This window comes from Camelus dromedarius, chromosome 17 (genome assembly GCF_036321535.1).
Source record: "Camelus dromedarius isolate mCamDro1 chromosome 17, mCamDro1.pat, whole genome shotgun sequence".
In the NCBI taxonomy this organism is placed as follows: Eukaryota; Metazoa; Chordata; class Mammalia; order Artiodactyla; family Camelidae; genus Camelus; species Camelus dromedarius.
In genome coordinates this window covers 2833202-2860228 of record NC_087452.1, presented here as the reverse complement: position 1 = coordinate 2860228, position 27027 = coordinate 2833202, and the positions used below count along the sequence as shown (strand labels likewise).

Sequence of the window (27027 nt, the reverse complement as noted above, 5' to 3'; positions counted from 1 at the left end):
GCCGGGGGATACCGGAGCCAGGGCCGCGCCGCACGCCCGGCCCACATGCCCACATGCCTTGGACCGCTGGATGAAAGCTTGTGGAGCTTCGGTTTCTCTTAACGTCCCGCGGGAGAGCTGTCGCCCGGAGTGCACGGAATATGCAGACAAAATGCCTTTGCCTGGCGTGCTGTGTTCCACAGACGACGGAAGTTATTTCCTGTTTCACCACCATCTACACTTCAGCGAGTGCTCAGAAAGGGTGACCCAAAGGATCAGCCACTGGCTAAAGGCAGAACCACAGTCCCACTGTGTCAACAGTGAACGGGTTGCTGTAAACAGGTGACATCCTGGGACCACTAAGGCCCGAGGACAAAGTGTGGGGGTGGCGGAGTGAAGGCTTCTCTCCTGTCCACTCACATTAAGGACCAACTCCATCCGCTTGCCCGTCCTTGCGTCCCCTTTTCCAGTAACTTGCAGGAATCAGTATGATAAATAATGAAAACAAACCTTTTTACACAATGTCTACCGAAAGCACCTTCCTTGCACGTGGCTTAAAATGGTGTGCATGTTCGCGCCCTGTAACAGACAATGGATTTACACACATTCAGCATATTTACAGATAAGCCATCCACAGATCAAATTTTGTTTCAAAATGGTACCACCTACCTCGTCCAGGGTTCTAAGCCCCATCTTAAAGTTTAGCGACTGCAACACTCACTCAGACTTTCCCCTTTACCTTTCAAGTATTAAGTGCTGACTGAAGCTAGAAATAAAAATCACTTTGCTTTTAGCCACTTTGTTTTCCTGTGGCACTGAGATGTTGTTTTAGACCTCTCAACGTTAATGGCCTGTGATCTGAGAGTGCAAAATGGTTTCTTTCAGTCACAAAGCTCGTGCAGCACTGGCAGACGTGACCCAGCCGAGCCACGTGGGTGCAGAAGCACTGAAGTCTGACCTTAGAAATGAACCAGGCCACACAGAAGTGACGGAAACGCCAGCGTTTACAATGAGACGTCATTACCACCCCCACGCCCACGCAGCAGTTCCTTCCGATTTGGGTGCTCTTCTCTGCGCTGTAACAGCATCCCACAAGTGCCTGATACCATCAGAACTGACCTCACTGTCCTGCAGTTACTGGTTTAAACAACTGACCTCCCAGAAGACTTGAGGAAAGGAAGCATACTGACAAAGCTGTGGTTCCCAGGACTCGACTAGGTGCCGCAAACACAGCAGACGCATTACAAAAGTGTACAAATAAAGTGAACGGAAGACACTTAATTAAAGAATTCACAAGACAGGAGACTGCATTAAAAATCAAAAAGGAAACATCAAATTTAATTTAAAGAAAAAAACCCAGAAATTGTCTGAAAAAACAATGGAGCAGATCAACTCCTGAAAAAGAGTTCTGCATCTTGGCGATCACATTTATTAGAAGGGATGGAGAAAAATTAAAATGCCACTTAGCTTAAGAATTTGTTAGATATCTGCAAATCAACTTATTTCAGGAGTGGAAGAATTCTTGGTCATTTCTTAATATCAAAATGTACGCAGGTTCTCTTTTGAGTGTCTTCTACATTTAAAGAGGCAATGATACAAAGTCTCCTATTTTCCACACAGGACAAATTCTTTGTTTCAGCCAACTCTCAAAGGTGGGGCAACTAGCACAACACCATCTCCCCGGACAAAGAGCATCGGAATATTCCGTTTTGTTGACTGGAAGAAGAAAAAAAAATACAGAACACATTTATACAAATTTGTAGTAGCAGTATTTATTTTTTGACAGAGAAACTTGAAAACAAAAAACCAAACACAGATTCACCATAACACAAACAAATTAATTAGAAAATCTGATCACTTACCTTTGTAGCACAAAGAACCACCTACTAACTGTTTCTTTCCCCAGAACACAACTGGGGCGGAGACTACAGCTGTCCACCAAGCCCCTCCTGCCCTCCTCCTGGCACCCGGCTCCGCTACGTTCTCACGCTCCCTGCCGACCAGGCAGCACCATGGACTGGGTTTTGACCAATGGCCAGTGAACAGAAGTGCTGACTGACCCATAAATCGCCCACGAATGCCCCTCTGTGGTATCCCCGCCCCATGGGCTCAGATTATGGAGAACGATGGGGATGGCTGAGCCATAAGATGGAGGAAACCTGGGTCCCTGACTGAGCACCTAGAAGAAAGCTATCGCATTGAACTAAAGCCTCACGAAGGACCGCTGTGAGGGTGGAATTAAACTCCACTGTGCTGAGCCTTCCCACGCTGCTTCTCTGTGTATGGAATGGGTACCTTTGCGTTAGCCTAGGGGACAAGCCCGAGGCAGCAAGGAAACAGATGTGGAAGATTTGAAATCTTCTTATCCCCTGGTGAAACACTAGGTGAGGCTTGCCTGCAAGGACTTAGAAAAGAAGCCCAAACACGTCCCAGACCTATAGGTTGTGGGGGAAGAGGCTGGGAAAAGCCAGTTAGCAGTGTTGCTGTTAATCTGGTGCACTTGGCAAGGCAGAGTAAGAAAGATGAGCTCACGTGAGAACTAGCTGGTTTTCAAGCAGCAGTTAAAAGAAATTCATGAGGTTAGAAAAGCCACCTGTTTTTAGACCTCAAACTGGACGCTAAGCAGGAAAAAAAAAACTTTGAGAGAAAAAGCCCAGTAAAATTTCTCAGTTGAACACACTCAGCCCTGAGGAGAAGATCTGATTCAGGGTATCGCCTTCCCACCCAGATTCTCTAGCAAATGGCCACGGCAGCCAGCATTAATCTGTGTGAGAGGGACAGAGGGGAGGGGCTAAAGGAACGAAGGCACCCACGAGGCCAGTCCAACAAGGGCTTCGAGGCTGCTGCCCAAAGAACTGACTGGAAATAAACAGATCAGAAACCTCTGAAGTCCGAAGGTTTAAAATAATTGTATTGCCAGAGAAACCACTGCTTGGATAAAAAAGCAATTTGAGCGTTTCTGTGAACGCTCGGCAGCCTCCAGATTTAGCAAATAAACATACAGGTTGTTGCCCCATTAAATTTGAATTCTAGATAAACAAAAAATAATTTCTTTACTGTAAATATGTCCCAAATACCACGTGGGACACGCCTGACCTAACCCCGGGATTTCCTCTCCCACCTGGACAGGGAACGCTCTGGCCTCCCCAGAGATGCATCCCCGCAAAGGACCAGTAACTGCTCCATGTTCCCACGCCTTCCCTTCCTGAAAGGGCGGTCATCCCTGCTCTGCACAAGGGAGGTGGGAGGGGCAATGGCCACGAATCCACCCTTTTTGGTGTACAGGAATCCGTACCACAGGCGGCCACACGTGGGTCTGACAGAGAACTCTCTCTCTGCCAGGAAGAAACTATTAGTAATAGCTGTGTTTTCATAATGCTTTTAAAACGTAAAAACGATGTTTTATGAGCTTCTTGGGTATGGAACTAACATAAAAGAACTCCTAACACTAAATTCAAATAATACTTACATATTTAGTGCGCCGAACAGGCGCACGCCCCTGGCACCTGGGGACGTGTCCGGCCCTGTCCCAGGCGGCACTCTCAGGGCAGCGGAGCTGTTTTACGTGCACAGGATCACCTGTGTCACAGCCTCTTAAGGCTGTTTCCTGGTCCCAGGCCCAGAGTCTCCCTCAGTAGGTCGGGGTGTGGCCCATGAACCTGCATTTCTAACATGTGCAAGGGTGCTGCCAACACTCTTAGTTCAAGGGACACTGAGAAACACTCTCAGAAACAAGTGTCGTATTTTCTGTCTACTACGTCGCAGGACTGGCTTCCGGTAAGATGCAAAAGGCGCGTCTAGTCTCAGCACAGCAAGTCTAGTGAAGGAGTCTGTGCTCATCAAAACAATTGAGATATTTCACTCAAATCCCTTACTCGGTGGTCCTATTTCTGAGCTCAAGTTCCACCCATCATGTTCCGCACAGAAACCACTTCATCTGAAATGACTCTCTATTAACTCAACTACAGTTTCCTGGAGATTCAGGCAAGCAGCTTCTGTGAGCATCACCCCTCGACCCCTGCCTCCTGGTGATCACCTCCTTGTGCAGTCCCCACCCCCCCGGATGTGGGTAAGCTTGTGCCTTGCTTCTAACCAAGAAAATACTACAAACGGGGTGCCACCGTCACGGTCAGGCTACACGAGGCAGTCACACCTCGCTGGCCAACTCCTGCTGGGTCTGAGGAAGCAAGCTACCCGGCGACAGAGGCTCACGCGGGAAGGGACTGCGGCTCTCAGTCCGGAAACCCTGGAGGAAATGATCCTGCCAACCACGTGAGTGAACTCAAAAGTAGACCCTTCTTCCCTAGGCGAGCCTTCAGGTGACACCTGGCCCACAGAAAGTGGGAGCTAATAAAACTGTGTGCTTTCAAGCCAGTAAGTTTCGGGCTGACTTGTTATGTAAAATTCTGAGATCCATGGCCTAAATAAGTGAGAAAATCATGAAAAGAAACAGACTTGAGAATGACCTCGCTTTGAAGGTGAAGAACACTAGGAGTTTAGTTTTAGACGTACTGAGTTTGACGTAACAGTCACAGATTCTCATCCATGACAGAAATGAGAGCGTGAGGCTCAGAAAAGAAAACAAGCTGGAGAGACTCACTCATAACCGTAACGACCACCAATCAATCACTTGCCGCCAGCTCCACAAGCACCAAGTTCAGCGCACCCTGTTACAATCCAGGTGGAAGGCACGATTACTGTATTAGCATTTTAGAGACGAGGTCCCTGAGGCTTAGAAAGTTTCAGAGCCTGCCCAGGGTCAGATAACCGATCACCAGCAGCCAGGATCTGAGCCCAGATCTGCTAACCGAGAGCTCAAGTTTTCATGCTCTACTATTATTACAGACCGAAGGCTGAACAAAGAGTAGTTATTAAATGACATCTGAGGAAAAAAATTGCCAATTTAAAAAAAAAATCCCATGTTCACAGGGAGAATGAAAACTAGTCAAAGTGTCAGGAGTGGGTGAAAAGAGGAGGAGAGCCAGGATAGAGCAGAACCACAAAACCCACGGAGGCACCACACACACACTCGCTGTGTGCCTGTCCCGATCTGAGGCCTGGTCTCAGAGCCCCCCAGTGATTCCTCAACAGCTGTATGAAGTGGGTCCTGCTACCACCCCCACTTTATAGATGGGAACTGAGTCACAGACAGGCTGGTACAATTATATAGCTGGTAAGCAAGGGAGTCAAGATGGGAATCCAGGCAGTCCTGTAATCCGAGCCCACATTTTAAACCACGAGGCTCTAGGAGAGTCAGAGACTGGCCTCCCAATACTTAAAAAGACTGAACAAAGGTGATTTTCTTTTGTTATACTGAGCAATGAAATGGGCCAATATTTGGAAGATCTGCATAATTCCGTGAACTAATATTTTCCAAATGACCAGAGCTCAATGTCACAAAATCAGGCGTGCATAAAGGAGCCTTTCCAAGTGCAGGCGAGACCAATGAACCGGCATCTAATGGGAGTGTGGAAAGCTCACTGATCCAGTTTCAGTTTCCACACTGCAACTGGCCTTTAAGAAACTCCCACTTATGAGTGGTTCGGGTGTAGCATCAGAAGCAAGTTTCCAGAAAAAATACTCCTCCCTCTTCCAACCACCTACTTGTGTGAGGTCAGGTTTTCTTCAACCACAACAGATTAAATGCAAACAGAAGATGTGACGATCTAGACGTCACCAACTACGCCAGGCAGTAACGAAATTTGCAAAATGTAAAATAAAGACACTTTTCACGAAATACTTTGTTTTAGAAAATATAGTTACCACTCATAAAAATGTTACTTATGTCAACATGTCATAGGATTATTATTATTTTTAATGAGCTAATAAATATTTTCAAAATTTGTTTTATTTCTGGTATCGATAGATCAAATCCACACCACACAAAACAGCACCGTCCAGAATCACCGCTCCGTACTAGACATGGCCGCGTCTCACTGGGTCCTGGCAACCCTATGGCGGAACTGACAGTAGCCCGCTTAGCGATGAGAAAGTTAAGTCTGCAGAGGTCCTGCCCTGTACAACGTACCCCAGGAAGGAAGTGGCCAAGCCAGCACTGGAAACTGTGTGTCTGACCCCAAGCAAAGAGCAATTTGCTTTTAACTGCTACACTTTACTGAGTCCATGAACAGGTACCAAAACATGACAAGCTTTCCATAAATAAGTGTTAAGCTGTCGGATTCTGAGAACAAATGACATTTTAAAAGCGATGAACAGAAATACATGACTTACTTTGTATATCTCTTCATACGTCTCCTCATCAATTTCTATTGTTGTCACAGTTTCTTCCACGTCTCCCAATATCATGTTCAAATGCTGGTCATAAGCCTGAAGGGGGAGGGGAAGGGACCAAGAAATTCACTAAGCAAATTAGGAAATGATGACTAGGGATTACAATATGCAATAGTTCAATTATAAGCAACATGCAATAATCATACCACAAATTTTTATGTGCAAATAAAGTATAGTCCTGCTGTGCAAATACACTGTTTCTTTGCAGATCATTTCCAATGATAACTTAATTGATCTGATACAAATACAGAACCCTTTATGGTGAAAAATGAGTTTACTCAAAATGATTTGAAGTTATTTTTAAAGTGTCCACCCTATTTGTTATCCAAGGCAGTCACATAAATATTTATAATATTTAATCATGGGAAAAAAAGCTAGTTCATCACTTTTCAGTGTATTTCTTTCAATTCCATCTGTAACAGCATGAGAAGAAAGATACAGTAAAGGAAATAAAATTAACTGCTAAGATGATGGCACTGCAGGCTCCTAAAGGCACAAGGTACTGTCCTTCAACCCTTCCTGTCCTGAACTAAACACCAAAAGTAAGCAGAGCAGCACCCTGCACTTCATGACCCAGCCAGAACTGACTGCTTGGCACCTGTGTGCTCAAACAATAAACACAGCAGCTCAGATATTTAGGGATGTCCTCAATCCAAGCTCCAAAGCCCCTGTATTTTACTAAAAGGTGAACCTCCAGAGGGGGAGAGAGGCTTGTTCAGAACCCACTCATGCACTGCTAACCACTGTTAAATGGTCCACCAGCTCACATCAAAATAAAAGCAGCCCCTCAGCCACACAGGAACTGCTCGGCAGAGCACATGAACAAGGGCGAAAATCCACAGATGAGGCCAGAAAACAAACAAAAGGCTGGGGCACTCACAGAGAGGCAACGAGTCTCTCAGAAAGCAGGAGATACCACCAAGAGCTAAGACAACACGTCTGTCCCAGCGTGTCTGTCTGTGTGCCACTGGTCCGTGTAGTTAAGCTCAGTTCTGGTTTTCTCTGCAAAGCTGCCGCTGTTCCATCTCCTGGGGTTCTTCTGCCTTTCTGAATTTTAAGACCACTGTCCCCCAGGTCCCTATTTCCTTTCAAAGCACAGGAGGTTCTTTACTTTTAGGTTTTATGTTAGGTGGAATTGTAGCACTTAAGAGAGGGCTGAGGTCAGACTGCCTAGGCTCCTGTGCTGGCCCTTTAACTGGCTGTGTTACCTTCAGCAAGTGACTTCACCTCTCTGAGCCTGAGCTTCTTCAAATGCAAAACAGGGATAATTAGTATCAGCCCCCACAGGGATGACATAAAGATTAAATGAAATATTACATGCAAAACATTGAAAATAATAGTGCCTGGCATATAATTAATGCTCAATAAAAATTAGCTATTTTTAATCACTTCAGGGTAGAATGGCAGTAGTAGAAACAAGACACTCAGGAAAGTAACAAGTTATCAAAAAGAGGCAAAACCTTTAGTATACCCTCTTTACGAACAAAAGGAACCACTTCAAGGGACCGATCCTATAGAATATTTGCAGATATACACAAAGGAAAATGTATAAAAATGCATATTGTAGCATTACTTACAGTAGCAAGAGATGGAGAACAATCTAAATATCACTACTACCATATAGATTTCTACATAATCATTAAAAAAAAGATTTATGTGTACCCATGATCAATGATTTCCAAGAAAGATTAAGTGAAAAAGATGCTCCCAAAATGCATAGCAAGATCCCATTTATTTTTCAGAAGTGATGTATATAGTGCAAATACATACACACAGACACATAATCATGTATATGCGTGTAAGTATACAGAAAGGAGCTGAAAGATTATAGACCCAATGGAAGAAATGGATTTCACCTTTTACTCCATGTATTTCTGTGCTGTCTAAAATTTTTCACAACAGAACACAAATTTATATATATGTCAACAATTCAAAGAACTTAAGAATGGAGAACAAATTAGTATCATTTACAAATAAACAGAAAGGAAAAAGTGAAAGAAATAAAAATATTCTTTAACAAACAAACCATTTGTTAAGAGAAAAAATGTTAAAAATATGAATAAAACACAGTTGTATTTGGCTTTTAGAAATACGGGTTACTTTCCACCTCCCTCTTGTCTACATTCAAAACACTCTTCATGGAGGACAGTTTTTTACATTTCAAAGCAGGGAGGAGGGGTAAGGAGGGAAGGCAAAGAAACATCTGATTTCAAGGTGATTTAACAAACATACTCACGTGTAACCTGCCTCGAAGCTCTCTGTCGTTTCTCATTTTCACATAGATTCGCTCATCCAGGCTGAGCCTGATGAGATCCAGGGGCTCTTCTACAGTGTTGGTAGTTTGTTGCTGATAAGAGAAACAGGCTTAGTAATAACAGCACTAGAGAGCGAAGTGTTTGAACCATCAGTACCCTGTGTGACTGTGGGCGAGTTACTTAACCTCTCCATGCCCCAGTCTCCTAATCTGCAAAATGTGGCTAACAACAATTCCCACCTACTACTGTTGCCATGAGGCTTAGATGCCGCATATGAAAGCTTAGGACAGTGCCTGGCATGTAGTAAGTACTAGATGAATGAGGGCTGACATACATACACAGGAGTGATGTACGTGACAAAATAGTCATGACTGTACCCTGTTACTGCAAATCCAAACTGTCTGACCCCATTTCAGGGTAGAGGGAGTCACTTTCTCAGGGACTTTGGCTTTATCTCATATATCATTTAGCAATCTGAAGAACATTCCTTTAATCACTACCACATACTAGTCAAAATGCTAAGTAGAGATGAATGTATAAGGGAGGATGATGGGTTCAGTACATGCAGGGTGAGCTTAGAGAGCCATCTGGCCAGTTAGATGAATATATTTAGGAGGCAGTATAGAATACAGATTGAAAGCCTTGGCTTTGGAATCAGGCCATGTGGGTTCAACGCCTGACTCTGACACTAATGAACTGGGATTAAAAATTATGTCGTTTCTAACTCTCAGTTTCCTTGTTTACAAAATGAGAAAGCCACTGTATTCCTTCACGATTTTGTGGGGACTAAATGAGCTAATGTATTTGATGTATTTAAAACAGTATCTGGCAAACAGAAAGTACCTATAAGTGGTTCCTGTTTTTACTATTAAAGAACTGTCAGAAATACAACTGCCAAAGAAATCAGGGCTAGGATGACTGGGGTCCTTATGGAAGGGGTGAAGTCGATATGGAAGGAAGACACCAAAGTTGGAAGAGTTGATAAGATTAATCACAAAGAACTTTTTCAGTGAGTACATTAGGCCAGTGGAGGAAGATGAGTGAATGTGACAGGACAGATGAGAGGAAAAAAAAAAAAATCCTGACCTCAACTGGTCGGTTCAACAGGTGTTTGTCAAGGACCAGCTAACCAACTAGCAGATTACAATGATACAGAAGTCAGTCCCTGCCCTCAAGGAGTTCATTCTAGTGGGGACAGGCATGTAAGTAAGTAATCAGAGCACTCTAAGAATATACACATGACAGAGCTCTACTGCCCACTGTCCACCCTTTTCATTCTGTAGTTTTAAATACTGCCTTTTCAAAAAAGCCTCCCGGATCACCCCATGCATTCAGTCCATAAATATTTGCTGAGTGTTTCCAACATTGTTCTAAACCCCGAGGACAGAACAACGAACAAAACAAAACGCTTGCTCTTAAGGAACTCATATTTCAGTTGAGGGAGACAGACATATACTTAATATGAACAAATAACAAGCTACGAAGAAAAAGCAGACTGGGAGAGTGCTGTACTATGTAGGTGGCCACAGAGGTTCTCTTTGATGAGGTGAGATTTCAGTAGAAAGATGAAGTTGTGGCCTGATCCACAAAGATATCTGAGGAAGACAATTTTGGGAAGAAGGCAGAAAGGGTGATAAAGCCTGTAGGATCATTAGTTATTCTGAATACCAGCTTCCTGCTTGCTTCCTTCATATCACATCACAGTTCCCGTATGTAGCACATATTTATGTTTACTTTTTATCTGTCCTCCCCCGAATATAAGCTCCAGGTGGGGACAGGGACCACGTATGTCAATGCCGGTGTCTCTGGTGTCCAGAACGGTGTCCAAGCACAGGAGGACGATGGTCGCTGGTGCCTGCTGTGTACTAACTGTTGCGCTCAGTAATGATAACAACTCCTTAACTTTATCGTCAGGCTTTCTATCAGAATCCCAACAGTTCCGTGAGGCAGGCAAGGATAATTATTCCCATCCTACAGGTAAAGGTGAGACGCAGGAGAAGGGAAGCGACGAGAGTGGGGAAGAACTAGTTCTCAGGCGAGCTTTGAACAGAAAAAAACCTCAGGGCCTGAGGCAAAACTCGGAGGGAGCGCGGCTAAGCAAGAGGCAGTTTAAGGCCGTAATGACCCGGAAAGAGGAGCATGCTTGGCCACCTTCCCGTGAGCTTGGAGAAAGTAACTCCGGGACGCAAAGACGGGCAGAGTCAGACAGGGGTGAGGGAAAGCCACTCCGGGGCGCGCTCTTTGAAAGACACTCACCTGGTCCACGTCGTCCGCCATGTTTCAAACCCTGCGCCCTTTCCCGCCTCTCGCGAGAGCACGAAAGCCCCTCCGGTGTCTGCAAGCGCGAGGACGCAGTGCCCCGGAAGTAGAAATTCGGTTTCGCGGTTTCTAGTTTCCTGCAGTTTGCATTGGTCCTTCGGGGCTGGGGCGGGGCGCAGGTTGGGGCGGGGTCTGTCTGGAGGCGTGGCCAGGCAGCGCCCCGCCTCGGGGAGGGGTCAGCGCGCAGGCGGTGTCCCGGGTCGGCGTGGTGCGTCACTCGCGCTGCGAGTTTTGCCCGGGCAAGATGGCTCGAAAGCGCACGGCCGGCAGGCAGCCGCGGGGACGCGAGCCGCGCGGCCGGAAGGCCAAGGGCGAGAGCAAAGCCCGGCGCGAGGAGAAGGAGGCGGGTGAGAGTGAGGCCGAGCCAGGCTTAGGGAGAGGCTGGAGGAGGGCAGGGGGCAGGCGGGGAGCGGGAGGCCGGCCTCCCGGAGGAGGGGGCGAGGCAGCAGCGCGGAGGAAGCGGTGTTGCGGTGGCCGAGGTAGGCGGGCGGTGTGCGGCTGCCCCGTCCCCCACGACGTCGCGGGGCCGTGCCCTCCGTGCCGGGAGTGGCGCGCCCGGAGCGCTTCCGCCGGAGCCCAGCCGGGCCGCGCGCTCCCCTGCGTAGCAGTCTCTTTCCTGCCCCCCTGTTGCCCGCAGGGTGAACGTCCAGCCTCTTGGCACACGCGGAGGGCTGGACGGGGGAAAGGCATCGCGGTTCTTTTGTGTCCCCGCAAGAGGAGCGGACCAGGACTTAAGCGTGCTGTCGTGTGCTGGCCTCCAGAATAATACCTTCAGCTAAATGTCACGTCACGCCCCGGATTCGCATCCCACCTGACTTCCCCACGTGGACATGGAATAGGCTCCTTACACTTGTTATGGGCAAAACACAACTCTTGAGGTTCCCCTTTAAACCTGCCCCTCACGACTTGTTAAAGCAAACCCCTCCTCTTCCTTTCGCGCACACCTCCCAGCCTTCAGGGAGCCCTGCCAGCTCACCCTCAGGGCTCTATCTCAAATCTCTCCACTGCTCTTCATTTCCGTGGCCACATCCCCCAACAAACCACCGTCCCTTTTCGGTTGAACGACTACCGTCGCCTGTTCATTGGTCTCTCTTCTTCCCTCCGCCCCCCACAAGAGTTCTGCACGCTGCAGCGCAAGTGACTTAAAAAAATAAACAAACAAGATCTTGCTGCGCTACTTCAAACGCTCTGTGGCTTCCCATTGCTCTTTGGCATAAAGTCCAAATTCCTCACCACGGCCCGCAAGACCCTACACGATCTGGCTGCTGCTACCTCTCCCCTTGCCTCCTAGCACCAGCGCTCTTTTCTTTGCCGGATACCGGCCTCGTTGGCCGCCTTTCTGTCCCACAGGCACGACATGTTATTTCTCACCTGAGCCTTTGCCTTTGATGTGCCTTCTGCCTGGAATGTCCTTCCGTGGCTTTGGCCCCGGCTGACTGCTACTCCTCCACATCTCAACCCAGACATGCCCTGAGTGTCCTGTGTAAGGTGGCCCTCCCCAGGGCCTCATACTAACTTGCAGGGTGGCTGTGAGTCTTCAGTGAGGTGCTGTGGAAGCTCCTGGCATGGCCTGGGTTAGGTGGTCAGGTGGCCTGATACCAGTTCAGCCTGAACGAAGATAAGGGTGAACGTGGGCTTCACTCAGACTCTGAGCCGGTGCAGCTAGCAGCCAGTTTCCAAGGCAGCTTCCGGGAGAGCTGCTCTCTTTGCTGCGGTTCAGTGGAGGAGCAGTTTGGTTGTGGTTTTGCTTGCAGGTGACACTGATTTGGCGACTCCTCGGTGTAATTTTAACAGCATCTCAGTGCATGTAAATGAAGGGGACACTTGGCTGCTTCCAACAGCTCGGAACAGAGAAAATAGTCTTCCACATTATCTCCTTGTTTCTAGTAGGGCACCACTTGTTTCTGGATATTTATTCTCTGTGCTCATGCCTTTATTGATGGAGTTCATTAACTCCCTCAACATATTTCCTGAGCACCTGCTGTTTTCAGGCACTGTTCTAGACACTAGAATTATAGTGGTGGACAGGACAGCCAAGGACCCTGCTCTCATGATGCTTATAATTTGGGGGAAATGGTAGGTAGGGCAGATAAGCTGAAGAGTAAATCCACAAGGTGACGAGCTGTGAAGAAGGCAGAACAGGTTGCTGTAATGAAACTGACATGGGGATGGGGAAGAAGCAGTGGTCACAGGAGGCGTGTGTGAGGACGTGGCTGACTGAGTCAATTACTGACTGTCCTGAAGGAGGCTCACATAGGAAATTCTGGGGGAAGAGAGTTGAAATCAGAAAGTTGAAAGACTCTTCAGAGGGAATGAGCTTGGCCAGCTGGCAGCGCACAGTGTACAAGGGGGCAAGTGGTAGGAATTGAGGGGCGAGGTGGGCAGGGCCCTTCGTTTGGAGACCAAACTAAGGAGTATGTATCTTACTCTTAGTGTGATGAGATACTGCTGGCCGTTTAAGCAGGTGTTTTTTTGTAAAATCAATAGATGGCCAAGCAAGCCACAGTGGTAATTCATGCCCTGCTGAAATAACCATGTTAAGGTCAAGGAGGCTGGTTAGACATACAGTCACCCCTCGGTATTCACAGAGAATTGGTTCTAGAACTCCTGCCTACACCCAGATCCGCCGATGCTCAGGTCCCTCACATAACACAGTGAAATACAGCCAGCCGTCCACATCTCTGGGTTCCAATCTGCAGATCCAACCAAAGTTCGATCCAAGGTTGGTTGAATCTGCAGATTCAGAACCAGGAGTATGAGGGCTGACTATACTGTAGCTCTAGGTCTTGGAGAGTCCTGGAAATGGCTTCTTTTTTTCTTTTTTTTCCTTTACTGTGCAAAAGTTGATGACTTTAATTAGGTTCGATTTGTTACGTTTTTATTTCTCTTTGAGGAGACAGATCCAAAAAAATATCGCTAAGACCTACGTCAGAGAGTATACTTCCCTTCCAGGAGTTCTGTGGTTCTGGTTTTACATTTAGATTGTTGATCCATTTTGAGTTTATTTTTATATGTGGTGTGAGAAAATGTGATTTCGTTCTGCTCCATGTAGCGGTCCAGTCCTCCCAGCACCGCTTGCCTACTGCAGAGGCTGTCTCTCTCCGCTGGCACGGTGGTCGCCCTTTCTCTCGTCCGTGTGAGTTGCAGGTGCTGAACCATCACTGCGTCCTGGGAGTACATCTCGCTTCATCATGGCGTGTGATCCTTGTTATGCATGGTCGAGTTTGGTTCGCGTCTGAGTTCATCAGGGATATTGGCCTGTGATTTCCTTTTTTGCAGTGTGCCTGTCTGGTTTTGGTACCACGGTGATGCCGGCCTCACAGGATGGGTTTAGGAGCGACCCCTCCTCTTCAGGTTTTCGGCATAGCTTGAGAAGGAGGGGGTTACCTCTTACACGTTTGGTGGGGCTCCCCCGTGAAGTCACCGGTTGTGGACTTTGCTTGTTGGGAGTTTTCTTTTTATTACTGATTCAATTCTAATGCTAGTGATCAGTCTGTTCAGATTATGTTTCCTCCTCATTCAGCCTTGGAAGAGTGCTTGTTCCTAGGGAGCGTATCCATTTCTTCTGGACGTCCAACTTGCTGGTACATGACCGTTCATAGCATTTACTTGTGACTGTTTTTATTTCTGTGATACCAATTTTATCTTCTTTCATTTCTGATTTTGTTTATTTGGATCCTCTCTCTTTTTTCGTTGATGAGCCTGGCTAAAGGCTTGCCAATTCTGTTTATCTTTTAAAAAACCAGCTCTTGGTTTCATTGACTTTTTTTTTTTGTCTTTATTTATCTCCGCTCTGATCTTTATTATTTCCTTCCTTCTGATGACTTTGGGCTTTGTTTGTAATTCCTTTAGATGGTAGGTTAGGTTGTTTATTTGGGATTTTTCTTGTTCGTCAAGGTGGGCCTGTATTGCTGGAAGCTTCCCTCCTGGAGCTGCTTTTGCTGCGTCCTGCAGATTTGGGAGAATTGTGCTTTTATTTTCACTGTCTTAAGGTATTTTCTGATTTCCTCTTTGATCTCGTCATTATTCCATTGGCTTTTTTTTTTTAGTAGTATCTTGTTTAGTCCCCATGTGTTTGTGTTTTTTCCATTTTTCTTTATGTAATTGATTTCTTGTTTCATACTGTTGTTGTTGTTGGAAAAGGTGCTTGATATATTTTTAATCTTCTTGAATTTGTTGAGACTTGTTTTGTGGCCAGCATGTGATCTATCCTAGAGGGTGTTCCGTGTGCACTCGCACGTGTATCCTGCTGTTTGTGGATGGAATGTGCTGCAGGCATCTGTTACGTCCATCTGGTCTCCTGTGTTTTCTTACTGATTTTCTGTCCAGGTGACCTGTCCAGTGATGCAAGCGTGGTGGTAAAAGTCCCCCACTATTGTTGTGCTGCTGTCAGCCTTTCCCTTTACTTCTGTTAATACTTGCTTTATATATTTAGGGGCTCCTGTATTAGAGGCACGTATGTTTATGAGTGGTTTATCGTCTTGTATGGATGCTTTTGTCATTATATCACGTCCTTCTTTGCCTTTTGTTACAGGCTGTGCTTTATAGTCTACTTTGTCTGATACAAGTATTGCTACCCCAGCTGCCTTTTTGTTTCCGTTAGTACGGAATAGCTGGATAATAGCCTCTTGATTTTTCTGGGACCAAAAGAAAAAAAAAAACACAGCAAAGAATAAAGAAAAGAAAATTTCATGCTTACGTCCACCACCCATAAGTAACCACTGTTTGATCATAATGTTTCCTTCCAGTCTGTGTTTTTTGTGCAGTAGAAACTACACTGTAAAAAAAAACTGCATTCGCAGCATTTTATCGTATATGATTTTCCTTTGTCTCCAGAGATGACTGAATTACATATCGTTGTGTGACTGTACCATAATTAATAGTTACCTCGTGGTTGGACATTCAGATTTTTAAAATTTTGGATATTATGAATATGATAATATGAATGATACTATGAACATTTTTTGGATTCACAGTTTGCTTCTCTGGTTCCCACTTTTAACTCCTATTTTAACTCCTAACTCTTTTCAAAGCTCAGAAATACACAGCTGTAGTTTTAGATTAGTAAAAGTGACACATTTAGCATCCGTTTTAGCAGAGGGCTAAAAAAACCATTGTAAGATCTAGAAATCCTGATTTTAAGGGCGCCCTTCTCAGACTGTCAGGTCCTAAACCGTTAAGCAACTTCTGGCCTTGAAATAAGAAATCTATTTCCAGATTCTAAATAACTAATTTTGAAATATTTTATGTTTTCATTAAAATATTTAAAACATGAGATGCATAAATTTCTTCTATAAAACATTTTAAAGAAACAACTGAATCAGCAATTTTAACTAGCACTGGACAAATGTGAAATGCACTAAAATTAAGTTATGATTTTATTTAGATCAAAAGGGAGAGGGTTTTCCCCCCATGCAAAGTTATGTTCTTGGGGGATGTAAATACCTACCCAGAGAGTCAGCAGGACAAACCATAAGTGAGAGGAATGAGTTAATTTGGTATTTTGGATTAATATTGCAGCTCCTTTTGGAACCTCAATAAAGGCTAGAGCATTTTTGTTTTCCAAAGTTAATTGAAGTAGAGTATGCAGAGGCAAAAGAAGGTCATTTATTTCAGATTCAAGATAATTTGCATGAATATATTTGTAAAATAGAAAAATGTCTTCCTCTGACATACTATTATGCATTATAAAAATATACAAAATATTAATATAGTTACATGTTAACATAGATAAGTCAGGAGTTTGGGACTAGCAGATAGACATTACTATATGTAAAATAGATAAACAACAAGGACCTACTGTACAGCACAGGGAACTGTATTTAATTTCTTATAGTAACATAATGGAAAAGAATCTGAAAAGAAAATACACACATGAATGAATATGTAAACTGAGTCACTTTGCTGTACACTTGCAACTAACATCATAAACCAACTACGCTTCGATAACAAAATTTTAAAAATATAGAGATCACGCTTCAGATACCCTACTTTAACAAAAGCCAACAGCTTCTGCCTTTTTTGTGTTTCCCTTTGGCAACAACAAAAAAGAAACAATAATTGTTTTAAGAAAATGAAGTTGTTTTTAAATTGCTACTAACTTATTCCAACCCTAAGCTTGCTGGGACGGTTGGTATGCAAGTGCCATTTGGGTCAATTGGAAAGGTTTCATAAAGTGTGTGGTTTGAGCAGAGTCTGGTTTTGCAAGATGGCAGAAACATAGACTAGTGGACATAAAGTTGTGGTAAAACTGGAAACTTAAGACTTGTTTGCGAACTGGGAACATCTCACTTAGTAGGAGTGGCTTATCCCTAGAATAAATAGTCTTGGCCGGTAATAAACAAACAAGGTGTTAATGAAATCAGTGCGTTTTCCTTGCTGGATATGAGCTGAAGTGTAAGGTTCGCCGGTTAGGTTTTACGGGTCACGTGGTGCTGTCCCTGTGACGTTAGGGGGAGTAAAATAAAATGCTGAGGGAGGAAGGCTGTAGAGTGTAGACCAGACTCAAGGTGGGAAGAGGCGGAAAGCTGGTTGCTGAGCAAACCTGGGGTGTGAACTGGTGACAGGGATGTGGCTTGGAGGGAGGTCACAGAAGAGGCCTTCTCATGGCCTGCGAACCCACGGTGTCTCCCCCTTTCCCGCTGTCCCCCCTCTCTTGTTCCACGTGGCCGTCTAGGTGTCTTTGAAGAGGAGAAACCTCTCAAGAAGAGCCTTCCGTCAGAAGTGTCCCGAGGAAGGAGGAAGAGAGGCTGCGGTGGCTCTGGGGGCCCAGCAGATGGGCCAGCGAGGAAGAAGGTGGCCAGAATGACTGTCACATCTGAAGGCCCCAAGGTCGTAAAGGACGAAGCCCTCAGTGATGGGCAGGATTCCAGGTGAGACGGCCAGAAACCCGACCAGGTCTTGATTGCTCCCGTCAGGGAGGCACGACTGATACGACCTGCTCTTTCTGCCTGTCTCTAGGGTCCGTGGACAAGATGGGAGCCTTACACTCTTCTAGGCAGAGCTCAGGCAACTAGTGAGAGCTGGGGAGAGTCTTGCTGATGATACAGCTCACCTCCCAGACTCCCCAGATGAGGACAGCTGCTTGCAGAAAGTGATCTATTCATGTTACACAGCTAGGTGGTGGCAGGAACCAGGCTGGGACCTAGGTCTTCTGACGCCTGGCCCAGTGCTATGTCTGCTGCACAGAGACATTATGTGCACAGGGCGTTTCCCTGCCCTTCCAGCTGCCCCTCCCCCCGCTCTCCTCGGGTGCCTCAACTCCAGCCCGGCTGGACCTCCCTTCCTTCCACCTGGAAGATGCAGAGCACTCGTCATCTGCGCCACAGGCTTAATTGGCTCTTCCCCCTCTTCCTCCTCTGATTTCTTGCTGCATCTCTTAGGAGTGTGACTTACCTGCCTTGTGCTGCACTTGCTTGTGTCCATGCCGTGTGCCCTGTGGCTCTCAGGGCTGGGACCACGTTTCTGTGTGCCCCGGGGCATCTAGGGCAGGGCCTCTCGCAGTGAGTGAACATAGTAACGTGTGGTGAGCGGTGAACGCTGGGTCATCGGCCTCCGGGGGACGTCGGGGGCAGCGGGGAGGAGGGACAAACGCAGGGGCAGTCGTTCCTTCTTTGCTGCAGAAATAAACCCTCACTCTTAGTGTCGGCTCTTCCAGTGTCGGAAGGTGGTGCAGGCCAGGGCAGCAGCAGGAGGGAGCACGAGAAGGCTCGTGGATTTTCCGCCCTGTCCGTCTCTTCTTCTGCCTGAGACTTTGCCTAAGAGGCCTCTGAGCTTGCTGCTCCCAGTGCCTCTCCCCGCTAGTTGAATCGTTTCCGCAGGGAGATCCACCTGTAGGTAGACCAGGATGCTGCCGGGGGAAACTGGTCCCCCTCCGCCTCTCAGCTGAGAATTGACATTTCTGCTACCTTTATTCTCTGGGAGAAGTTTTGTTTCTATGGTGTTGAGAGAAAGTGGCAGGCTAAAAAGGGAGTATGTGTATTTTTAGAGCTGAAGCCTGAAACTTGATTATTATAAATGTCTGTGCTAAAATCTTGGATGATATTCTCACTGGATACCATGTGTCAAGTCTCCCAAAAACTAAAAGTAACTCAGTACTCTAAACACACTTTGTGTGAATTTGCAGAAGTGTATTACACATTAGCAACCATGTAGTCTTGAGCCAGCATTTAGCTCCCTGCTCGGCTACCCAGCGTCTCCCAGCCCAGCCAGATGCCCCTGTACTTATGTATGACGCACCTGTGTGTAGCCACATCCCCATTCACCTTGAAGTTAGAATTGTACCAGCTTCGGCCTCAAAGGTGGGGAAGGAGTCTTCTGCGTTGGCTCATGGGAGGATCAGCAGACATGAGTTCCCTCCTCCTCTTTCTGGCGTCCAGCTGCACACGTGGGCACCCAGACTTCACCGCTTTTACTTCTGGGACTCACATCCTCAGCGCAGTTTCTTCTGACTTTCTGCGCACGTTTGCAGACACAGCTGTTTCCCTTCACTCGGCTCTAGGTTGTAGGTTCACCATATTCCTCCCGCTTTGACAGCACGCCTGGTGTTAGATCCATGATCAGCACACATCCCGCTGGGAACTTTAGGCCTGTGCTGATGGAGGAAATGAGGCTCAGACCTCGCAGACCATCTTCCACGAGGTGCCGCAGATTCTCAGTAAATAGGAGGAGGAGTCCTTAAAGGTCTGTTTAGCTTAGCTGTAGCCTAGGATGTCTGAGCCTTCGTCTTCCTTCCTGTGCCCTTCACACAGGGGCTTCCCAAGTGCCCGCAAGAAGGCTCGGCGTCCTAGGAAAGAGGCTGCCGTGGACCGAGGTGGCTGCGAGGCGGACGACGAGGAGGAGAGTGAAGATGACTGGGAGGAGGTGGAAGGTAAGCGTCTTCCTCTGTTGTCAGAAAGTTGGCCCCATTTTCTGTTTGATTCTGTCTGGAGGCACATCACTTACCACAGTCCTGTCACTTCCGTGTGACTCTAATAAGACAAGGGTACGGTTGCAGTAGGGACTTGCTCTGATGTAAGGCAAAATTCACGGCCAGGTTTCCAAGGAAGGCTGTGTGGTCTCTTCCTGGCGGCCGCAGTAGAGGGGATCATGAGACACAGGCCACGTCATCCCGTAGAGAGGGCCCAGGCTTTGAGAGAACTTAGACCTGGACCAGAGCCCAGCTTTGCGGCTCACACAGCTGGGTGGGAGCGGAACTCCGCCTTTTCATTGCTGACCTTCAGTAAACAGTGGACGCTTACTGTGAGCTGGGCACCGTGTGGGCTCCAGGATGTTGTGGGAAAGAAACTTTGCAAATGTGATGGGCCTAGTGCATCCTGTCCTCACAATAACCAGTGTCACCGTCCCTGATTCCTTCTGCCTGGCTTGGCTTCTGCCCCGCCTTTTACTTCGAAAATGTTCAAACCTACAAAGAAATAGAAAATGTCGTCCCTGCACTCTTCACCTGGACCCACGGACTCACCATGGCGGCGCATCGAGCATATCTTTGTCTCTAGAAACATGCGTGGTGGAGCCTGGTGAGGGAAGGTCACAGCCGTCCTGACTCCCACCTGAAATCCTGCAGGTGCGTCTCCTAAGAGGAGGACATTCTCCCGCGTTATGAAACACATTGTCGCACCTGAGGATGAATATTAAGTCCTTAATTGTTATAAAACCATCCTCCGTGGCTGTTTCTTTATCTTTCTCTCCCCCAGTGCAGGATCTAATCCAGGTGTTTGGTTCTCTGTTGGGTCTCTAATCTAGAGCAGGGACCCCGCCCACCACCCTTTTTAGCATTTCTTAGTAGTGCTTTTTCCTTTCTGCGGAGTCCTGGCCTCTTGTAGAATGTCTCGTTCTGGTTTTGTCTGGTGAGAAATCAGACATCTCACGGTGGTGGTAAACTTGTTTCAGTGTCCCCTGGATTTCTTAGAAACTGAGGTAAGTCCTTGCATTTGCAAAGACTTGGTTGCATTTAGATTAAACCTTTTTGCGTCAAGAACACGTTCTAGTTCACGTTGCATCCATTAAGAGGCACCTCACGTCAGGCTGTCCTGCTGGAGATGCTCAGTTGGGCCGTGTCTGTGGCACCACCCATTGGTACCCGTGTTAAGGTGCGCTGTCCTCTTGTAAGTTACCATCTCGGTTGGGCTGTGGTTCTGTGAGTGTCCTGCTGCCCGGTCACTTCTTTCTTGCTGGTTTTAGCGCGTCGATGGTCTTGACTGAGTCCGAGGCTATCACACTGAGCGCTGCAGAGCGGCCGTGTCCTGGTTCTGGCCCTCCATGTGTGTTGTCGGCTGGCTGTGGTCTTTGAAGAACAGCCCTCCCTCTGGAGAATTGGACTTACTTGTTCATTTATTTCGAGTATCACTGCAGGCTTAGAAATTCAGACTTGTAATCCATTACCATCATTGTACTTTCTGACCTTCAGACTGTCCCCCATTTGGCTGGCAGGAGCCCCTTGAGGCTGGCTACCCTGCTGTGTCCTTTTGACATAATGTCATTAGCTTCTGAGAATGTTTTTGTCCTGGCACAATAGATATTCCAGGATCTCCCTTTACTTTCCTTGCTTTGGACCTGGAATCCGCCCTTTTTTCTCCAAGAAGGCCTGGCTCATTAGTAGGAACTGGTCCATAGACACCAAGATTTTGGCACGGGTATGCTCACTGCCAATGGGCTGTCATTGCTTCTAGGCCCAGAGCTGCTCTGAAAGGACCTTTGCTAATGAAGTTCAGTTACATCCAGGTCAGCAAACTTAATTTATTTCAACTAGTGTTTACAAGCCACGTAGAAGGTAAAGAGATGGAAAAGATGCCTTCCGTGTTGTGACCAAGTTTACGTTTGAGCTGGGAGACACCCAAGTCGTGCTTCTCTACAGAGCAGGTCGTCAGGAGCATGACTGTAGTCACACAGAGAACAGGGAATTGTTCTCGTTTGGTTGGTTTTTTTTTTTTTTTTTTTGGATAAAGAATAAGTCTGCTAGAACACACATGCACATCAGCTCCTTGATACTAGGAGTCTGTATCTAATTAATCTCACTGTCTCTGTGCCTTAGATTGTTCCCTCTAGGACTGTTTCTTTGGGTTCTTGTGCAGGTTACACGAGACAAGTAAATGTAAGAGCAGTGTCTGGTGATTTCTGGGTACTCAGCGTGGCAGGAGTACTGGTCCCTGCAGTTTCCTACGTCACGTCCACTCTTCACGTCCTCCAGCCCAGCAGAACTCAGTGTTGTTCAGTACAGTACCTGTAATAATGATAATTATTGACTTGCAAAATTACTGTTGGTAGAACTTGGTGAGCCTGGGCCAGGCGACGTGGGGGAAAACACAGCCTTCTCTAAATCCGCTCTGCCTGTGAAGCCAGTGGAGATAGAAATTGAAACACCGGAGCAAGTGAAAGCAAGGGAAAGGAGGTAAGATCAAGGCTGGCCTCTGGAGTCCTGTCACATATGATCAGCAGCAGCTGCTGCGTGGTGACAACTTTGGAGAAACATGGAGGAGACCCGGGCTGGGTGTCAGGGTTGTCAGGACCTGGGTGAGGGAGCCCCTGGCTCCCCTCTGGGACCTGAAGGAGGAACCTTGTGTCCGGCCAGGCCAGGAGGCGTGCCTGGGGCCCCGCAGGTTGGCCGTGTTTCACTTAATGTTTAGGACAGCAGGTGAATGAGGAGCTGGAGGGGTTAAGCAACATTTCAGGAGTCACTCAGCCGTGAGCGGGTGAGGCGAGATCTGAATCCCTCCCAGTCAGGCAGGCTCAACCCCCCCGCTTTTCCCACCACAGCCCCCACAGGACTACGGCAGCCTCCACCGTGATAGGGGACCCCCACTCCTTCCCAGGGCCCCTGGCAGCTCTGTGGCCTCCGTAGGCTTGGTGGTCTGGAGCGGATCTGCGGGTGCTAACTGGTTGCTCAGCCCCCCTGTGTGACGGGCAGGTTATTAGGCACGAAGTGGGGAGAAGCGGGAGTCATTCCAGCAGCATCAGGTTTTCGTCCGGATGCCTGGTGCACAGACCCGCAAGATCTTCCACCAGGACAGGGTCCTGCAAATGAGCGTGCTGACTTCTCAGAGGGAGGGGTGCTGAGGAGCGGAGGTCGGGTGCTCCGGGAAGACGTCCCGGAGGGTGGGACCTGAAGCACGTCCGCGAGGCGTGAAGGGTGCGGGTTGGGGGGCGGGCGGGCGGGGTGGGCTGTGTGCTAAGCCAGTTCGCTGGCGAGATGGTGCAGGTCTGGCTGAGCGGCACGGCCTGTGGGGTCCCGGGTCCCCACAGCCGAACAACGTTGACGGGGTGGGGTCAGGCTTCAGTCTCCCACCTCTTCCTTGGATTTGTCCCCCGTGTTGCAGTGAAAAGCTGAAAATGGAATTTGAGATGCATCTTCGGAGGCTGATGAAACGTTTCAGTAAGGAGGTCCATGAAGACACGCACAAGGTAGGGGCCGGGAGGGAGAGTTGGGATGTGTCCTCTTTGTCGTGAGTCCTGTGAGTTCTGGGGGGATGGTGGGACAGCCCTGGCGGCCTGCGTGTAGGGGGCAGTGTGCCCTGGACCCCGTGGAGAGTGAGGGAGGGAAGACAGTGGCGTCCTCTGACGGGCAGCAGGCGGCTAGAGAGAGCTCAGCGGTGGGACGGATGGAGGAGACCCCGCCCGCAGCGCCAGGGGCCGTGGGCACTGCACCAGCCCTGCTTCTCATATCTCTTGGTGTTGGAGGCAAAAGAAAGGGAAGGATGACCGTGATGCCAAGACTTGAAGCTTAAGCGAGGGAGGGGCGGGCCGTGGACTGAAGTAGGCAGGTTGTAAGCAGGTGGGAAGGGACCCACCTCGAGGGGAAATGATGTTAAAGCTGCATGTGAGGAGGGCAGACAGCCGAGGTCACTGCAGGAGGCTGGGGGAGAGGCTGGGCTCAGACGTGGGAACGGGTGGGGTCTGCAGTAGAGGGGGCTGGGCTCAGGCACAGCCGGTGGGTGCAGACAGCCTATCCCCCCACCGCCAACAGCAGCTCTCCCCCACTCTGTTCTCTCCTGATTTTTTTGAGCAAACCCCAGGCTTTGTAACATTTCATCCATAAATCCTTTTAGATGTATCTCTAAAAGCCAAGGCCTCTTAAGAAGAAAGAAGCCTGTAATTTGCAGCTTTGAGGTGTGAGTTTTTTTTTGAGGGGAGGAGAATGTGGGGAGAAGAGGGGGTGAAAGACAGAGTCTTGGGAAACGGCAGTGTTAGTGTGTTCACCTCTCGTATGTGGAAGTGACAGCAAATACTTCCTGTCCACGAACGGCCTTGAATTTGGTGGCAAAATTCCTCTGGTCCTCAGCCTTTTCCCTCTTCCCAGGTTCACCTTCTGTGTCTGCTGGCGAATGGCTTCTATCGGAACAGCATCTGCAACCAGCCCGACCTGCGCGCCATCGGCCTCTCCATCACCCCCGTGCGCTTCACCGGAGTGCCGCCTCAGGATGTGGACACGGGCTACCTGTCAAACCTGGTGAAATGGTAGGGCCTCCGCCTGTCTCGCGGAGTCTGGTGAGGGTTAGCGTCTCGGGCTGGGTGCAGGTCACTTGTCAGACCCTCCCTGAGGGGACCTTGTGCTGGGCTGTGGGCACGTGATCTCTGCCCAGGAAGAACTGCGGGCTGGTCGGGGAGACAGAGACCCGAGGTCACTGCCGTTGTGTGACACCTGTCCTGGAAGATGTGTGCTGGGCCCACGAGCCAGCGCTTACCTCAGCGGGGGCTGAGACCCTGGGTGGGGTCTGAGCTGGGTCTTCAGTGATGAGTTAGGGGTTAGCAGACAGGCCGGGAAGAGGGACTCCTGAGACCCCCTGCTCTGAGTTTTGGCTGTAGAAGATCAGAGTTCCTCTTGGCCGTGACCTCTGAGACCAGGGGACGCCTGCTTTCTCTCCAGGTTCATTGGAACATTTACAATTAACGAGGACCTTTCAGCCAATGAACAAGATGACCTGCAGACGACATTGGAAAGGAGATTTGCTATTTACTCGGCAAAAAATGCTGAAGAACTGGTCCATGTGAGTGACTCCTCCCAGCAGCACTGTTTTCGTCGGTACTGTTAGCTAGTGGCGCCGCAGTCACGTCCCGGATACCGGTGCAGTTGTTAACGTGCGTTTCTGTACTCAGTTCTCATAAAAACAGGCACTGCAGCTCTGAGAAGCTGATACGCTTTCTCAGGGTCGTTCAGGTGGTGAGCTCTGGAGTCAGGATTGGGACCAGCGTGTGAGCCACAAGTCTGCACTCTCACCTGTCTGTAACTCGGTGTCCGGGTGTGTTAAAGCACTTAATTTGGGGGTCAGGTGCCCTAGAGTTGTTTCCATCAACTATAGAAAACTTGTTTAAAGGTCCCAAGGAAATGTTCTTTCAAACTGGCTGCTGAAATCCTTTAGAAAGTGTCTCCTAACCTCCCAGGTTGGGCAGTGACACTGGTGGGCGGCCGTGCCGGGAGGAAGGCTCCGTCCTGTAAGAGTCAGGGTGAAGGGCTTATGTGCAGACAGGGTTTGTCACGTGTTTAAAATGCCCTCGAGGAAGCCTCTGAACAAAGCAGGAGGAGGTAGAAATGCAGTTTATCCCTGGAAGATTCCTGCGACTGCATATCCTTGCATCTGCACCTCAGGTTCTGCTTGTTCAGGGAAAGAGAGGCTTTTTTATCTCTAAAGGCCAGCCGCCTGGCATCTTTGCTTCTCTTCTGATTTGACTTGAGAAGTCGGATACAGCCGGCCCTGCCGGTGACTGTGCTGTCGGACCCACCCGGAGAAAAGTAGTATTTCAGTGTTGTCCTCCCAGACCCGCTCCTCTGCGTCTGTGCGCATATATGTTTGACTTATTTGTGAGGTTTTATTAAACAACAAAAAAAGTTTTTTTTTAAAGTGAACAATTCAGTGACTTTTGGTGCATTTATAGTGTGTGCAACCACCACTTCTATTTTCAAAACATTTTTACTCCCCCAGAAGAAAACCCCGTACCTGTTAAAGTTATTCCCCACTCAACCTCCTCCTCCCACCCCAGGTGTCTGCGTTCTGTCTCCGTGGAGCTGCATGCTCTGGATGTTCATATAAAGGAAATCACACAGCACAGCTGGCTCTTCTGATCTGCAGGTCCCATGTTCGAGGATTCAGCCGACTGCCAGGCGGACGTCCGCCCGCGGTTGGCTGCATCCGCAGATGCAGGGCGTGCGGGCTGGAGGGCCGGCTGAAAGCTGCCGTTCTGTAGAAGGGGCTGCAGCCTCTGGATTTTGGCATCCCCAGCAGAGGGACAGTGCACGTGACCTCTTGTGTCTGGCTTCTCTCTCAGCGTGTTTTAAAGTTCTGTTCACGTTTGCAGCCTGTGTCAGGACCTCATTCCCTTTGTGGCTGAATGCTACGCCGTCGTCGGGATGGACCACACTCCTTTTACCCGTTCACCTGGATGGGCATCTAGGCGGGTTTCCGCTCTTTGAGTGCTGTGAAAAGCACTGCCGTAAACGTGTGTGAACACCTATTCATTTGGGTACTTGTTTTGAGTTCTTTTGGGTACTTAACTAGCAGTAGAGTTGCCAGCTCCTGTGGCGACTCTGTTTCACTTTTTGAGGAGCTGCCAGGCTGTTTTCTGCAGCAGCTGCACCATCTTACATTCCCACCAGCAATGTACAAGGGTTCCAGTTTCTCCAGGTCCTCACTGGTTATTTTCCCTGTTGTTTTTTTTTTTTTTTTTTTTTTTGGATCATAGTCATCCTGACAGGTAGGAAGTGGTATCTCATTATCTCGTGGTGTTTTTGATCTGCATTTCCCTGATGACTCACGATGGTCAGCATCTTTTCATGTGCCTGTTGGCCGTTTGTTTATCTTTGGGAAAATGTCTGTTTGAGTCCTTTGCCTATTTTTTTAAATAGATTCTCTGTCTGAGTTGTAAGGGTTCCTTACGTATTTTGGATACTAGACACCTGTCAGATACATGCTTTGCAAATATTTTCTTCCATTCTATAGGTTGTCTTTTTACTTTTGTGATAAAGTCCTTTGATGCACAAATGTTTTAACTTTGACAGGATTCAGTTTTCTGTTTTTCTTGTGTTCCTTGTCATACCAGGAATTCTTTGCCAAGTCTAAGATCGTGAATATTTCCTCCTGTATTTGCTTCTGCGAGTTTTATAGTTTTAGCTCTTGCATTTAAGGTTTTCCTCCATGTTGAGTTAATGTTTTTATGTGATGTAAGGTAGGTGCTCAGCTTCATCCTTGCTGCATGC

The 27027-nt window shown here is 47.9% G+C and overlaps 2 protein-coding genes across 5 annotated transcripts in view; one reads left to right on the top strand and one right to left on the bottom strand.

Annotated features, from left to right (window-relative positions):
* Positions 1-1289: 1289 nt before the first annotated feature.
* On the bottom strand, positions 1290-10920 carry LSM3 (LSM3 homolog, U6 small nuclear RNA and mRNA degradation associated). The gene is made up of 4 exons (XM_010984872.3): positions 10782-10920; positions 8507-8617; positions 6211-6306; positions 1290-1695 (listed from the first exon to the last, which is right to left on the bottom strand). Exons 1-4 carry the CDS (start codon positions 10800-10802, stop codon positions 1615-1617), a joined length of 309 nt encoding a protein of 102 aa, XP_010983174.1. The 5' UTR covers positions 10803-10920; the 3' UTR covers positions 1290-1614.
* Positions 10921-11037: 117 nt separating this feature from the next.
* The window catches only part of XPC (XPC complex subunit, DNA damage recognition and repair factor), a 29476-nt gene continuing 13486 nt past the window's right edge, over positions 11038-27027 (top strand). For 3 of the 4 annotated variants that reach the window (XR_010384753.1, XM_031470998.2, XM_064496201.1), the window contains exons 1-7: positions 11038-11191; positions 17521-17716; positions 19595-19713; positions 22107-22230; positions 23156-23240; positions 24136-24293; positions 24703-24823. Coding sequence is in view for 3 of the 4 variants with exons in the window: in XM_031470998.2 (XP_031326858.2) it covers positions 11089-11191; positions 17521-17716; positions 19595-19713; positions 22107-22230; positions 23156-23240; positions 24136-24293; positions 24703-24823 (906 nt within the window). In the remaining variant the exon portion in view is untranslated. Of the gene's footprint in view, positions 11192-17520; positions 17717-19594; positions 19714-19776; positions 20407-22106; positions 22231-23155; positions 23241-24135; positions 24294-24702; positions 24824-27027 lie in introns of those variants that run through there. The other variant, XM_064496202.1, reaches the window with a different exon arrangement.

What these genes read in the sequence shown, in the direction of transcription:
- LSM3 (XM_010984872.3), bottom strand. Translation starts at nt 10,802, where the DNA reads ATGGCGGACGACGTGGACCAG. An exon ending in TGGCGGACGACGTGGACCAG is followed by an intron (nt 8,618 to 10,781) that starts GTGAGTGTCTTT and finishes TTCTCTTATCAG; the next exon opens with CAACAAACTACCAACACTGT. An exon ending in CGTATGAAGAGATATACAAA is followed by an intron (nt 1,696 to 6,210) that starts GTAAGTCATGTA and finishes TTCTTCTTCCAG; the next exon opens with TCAACAAAACGGAATATTCC.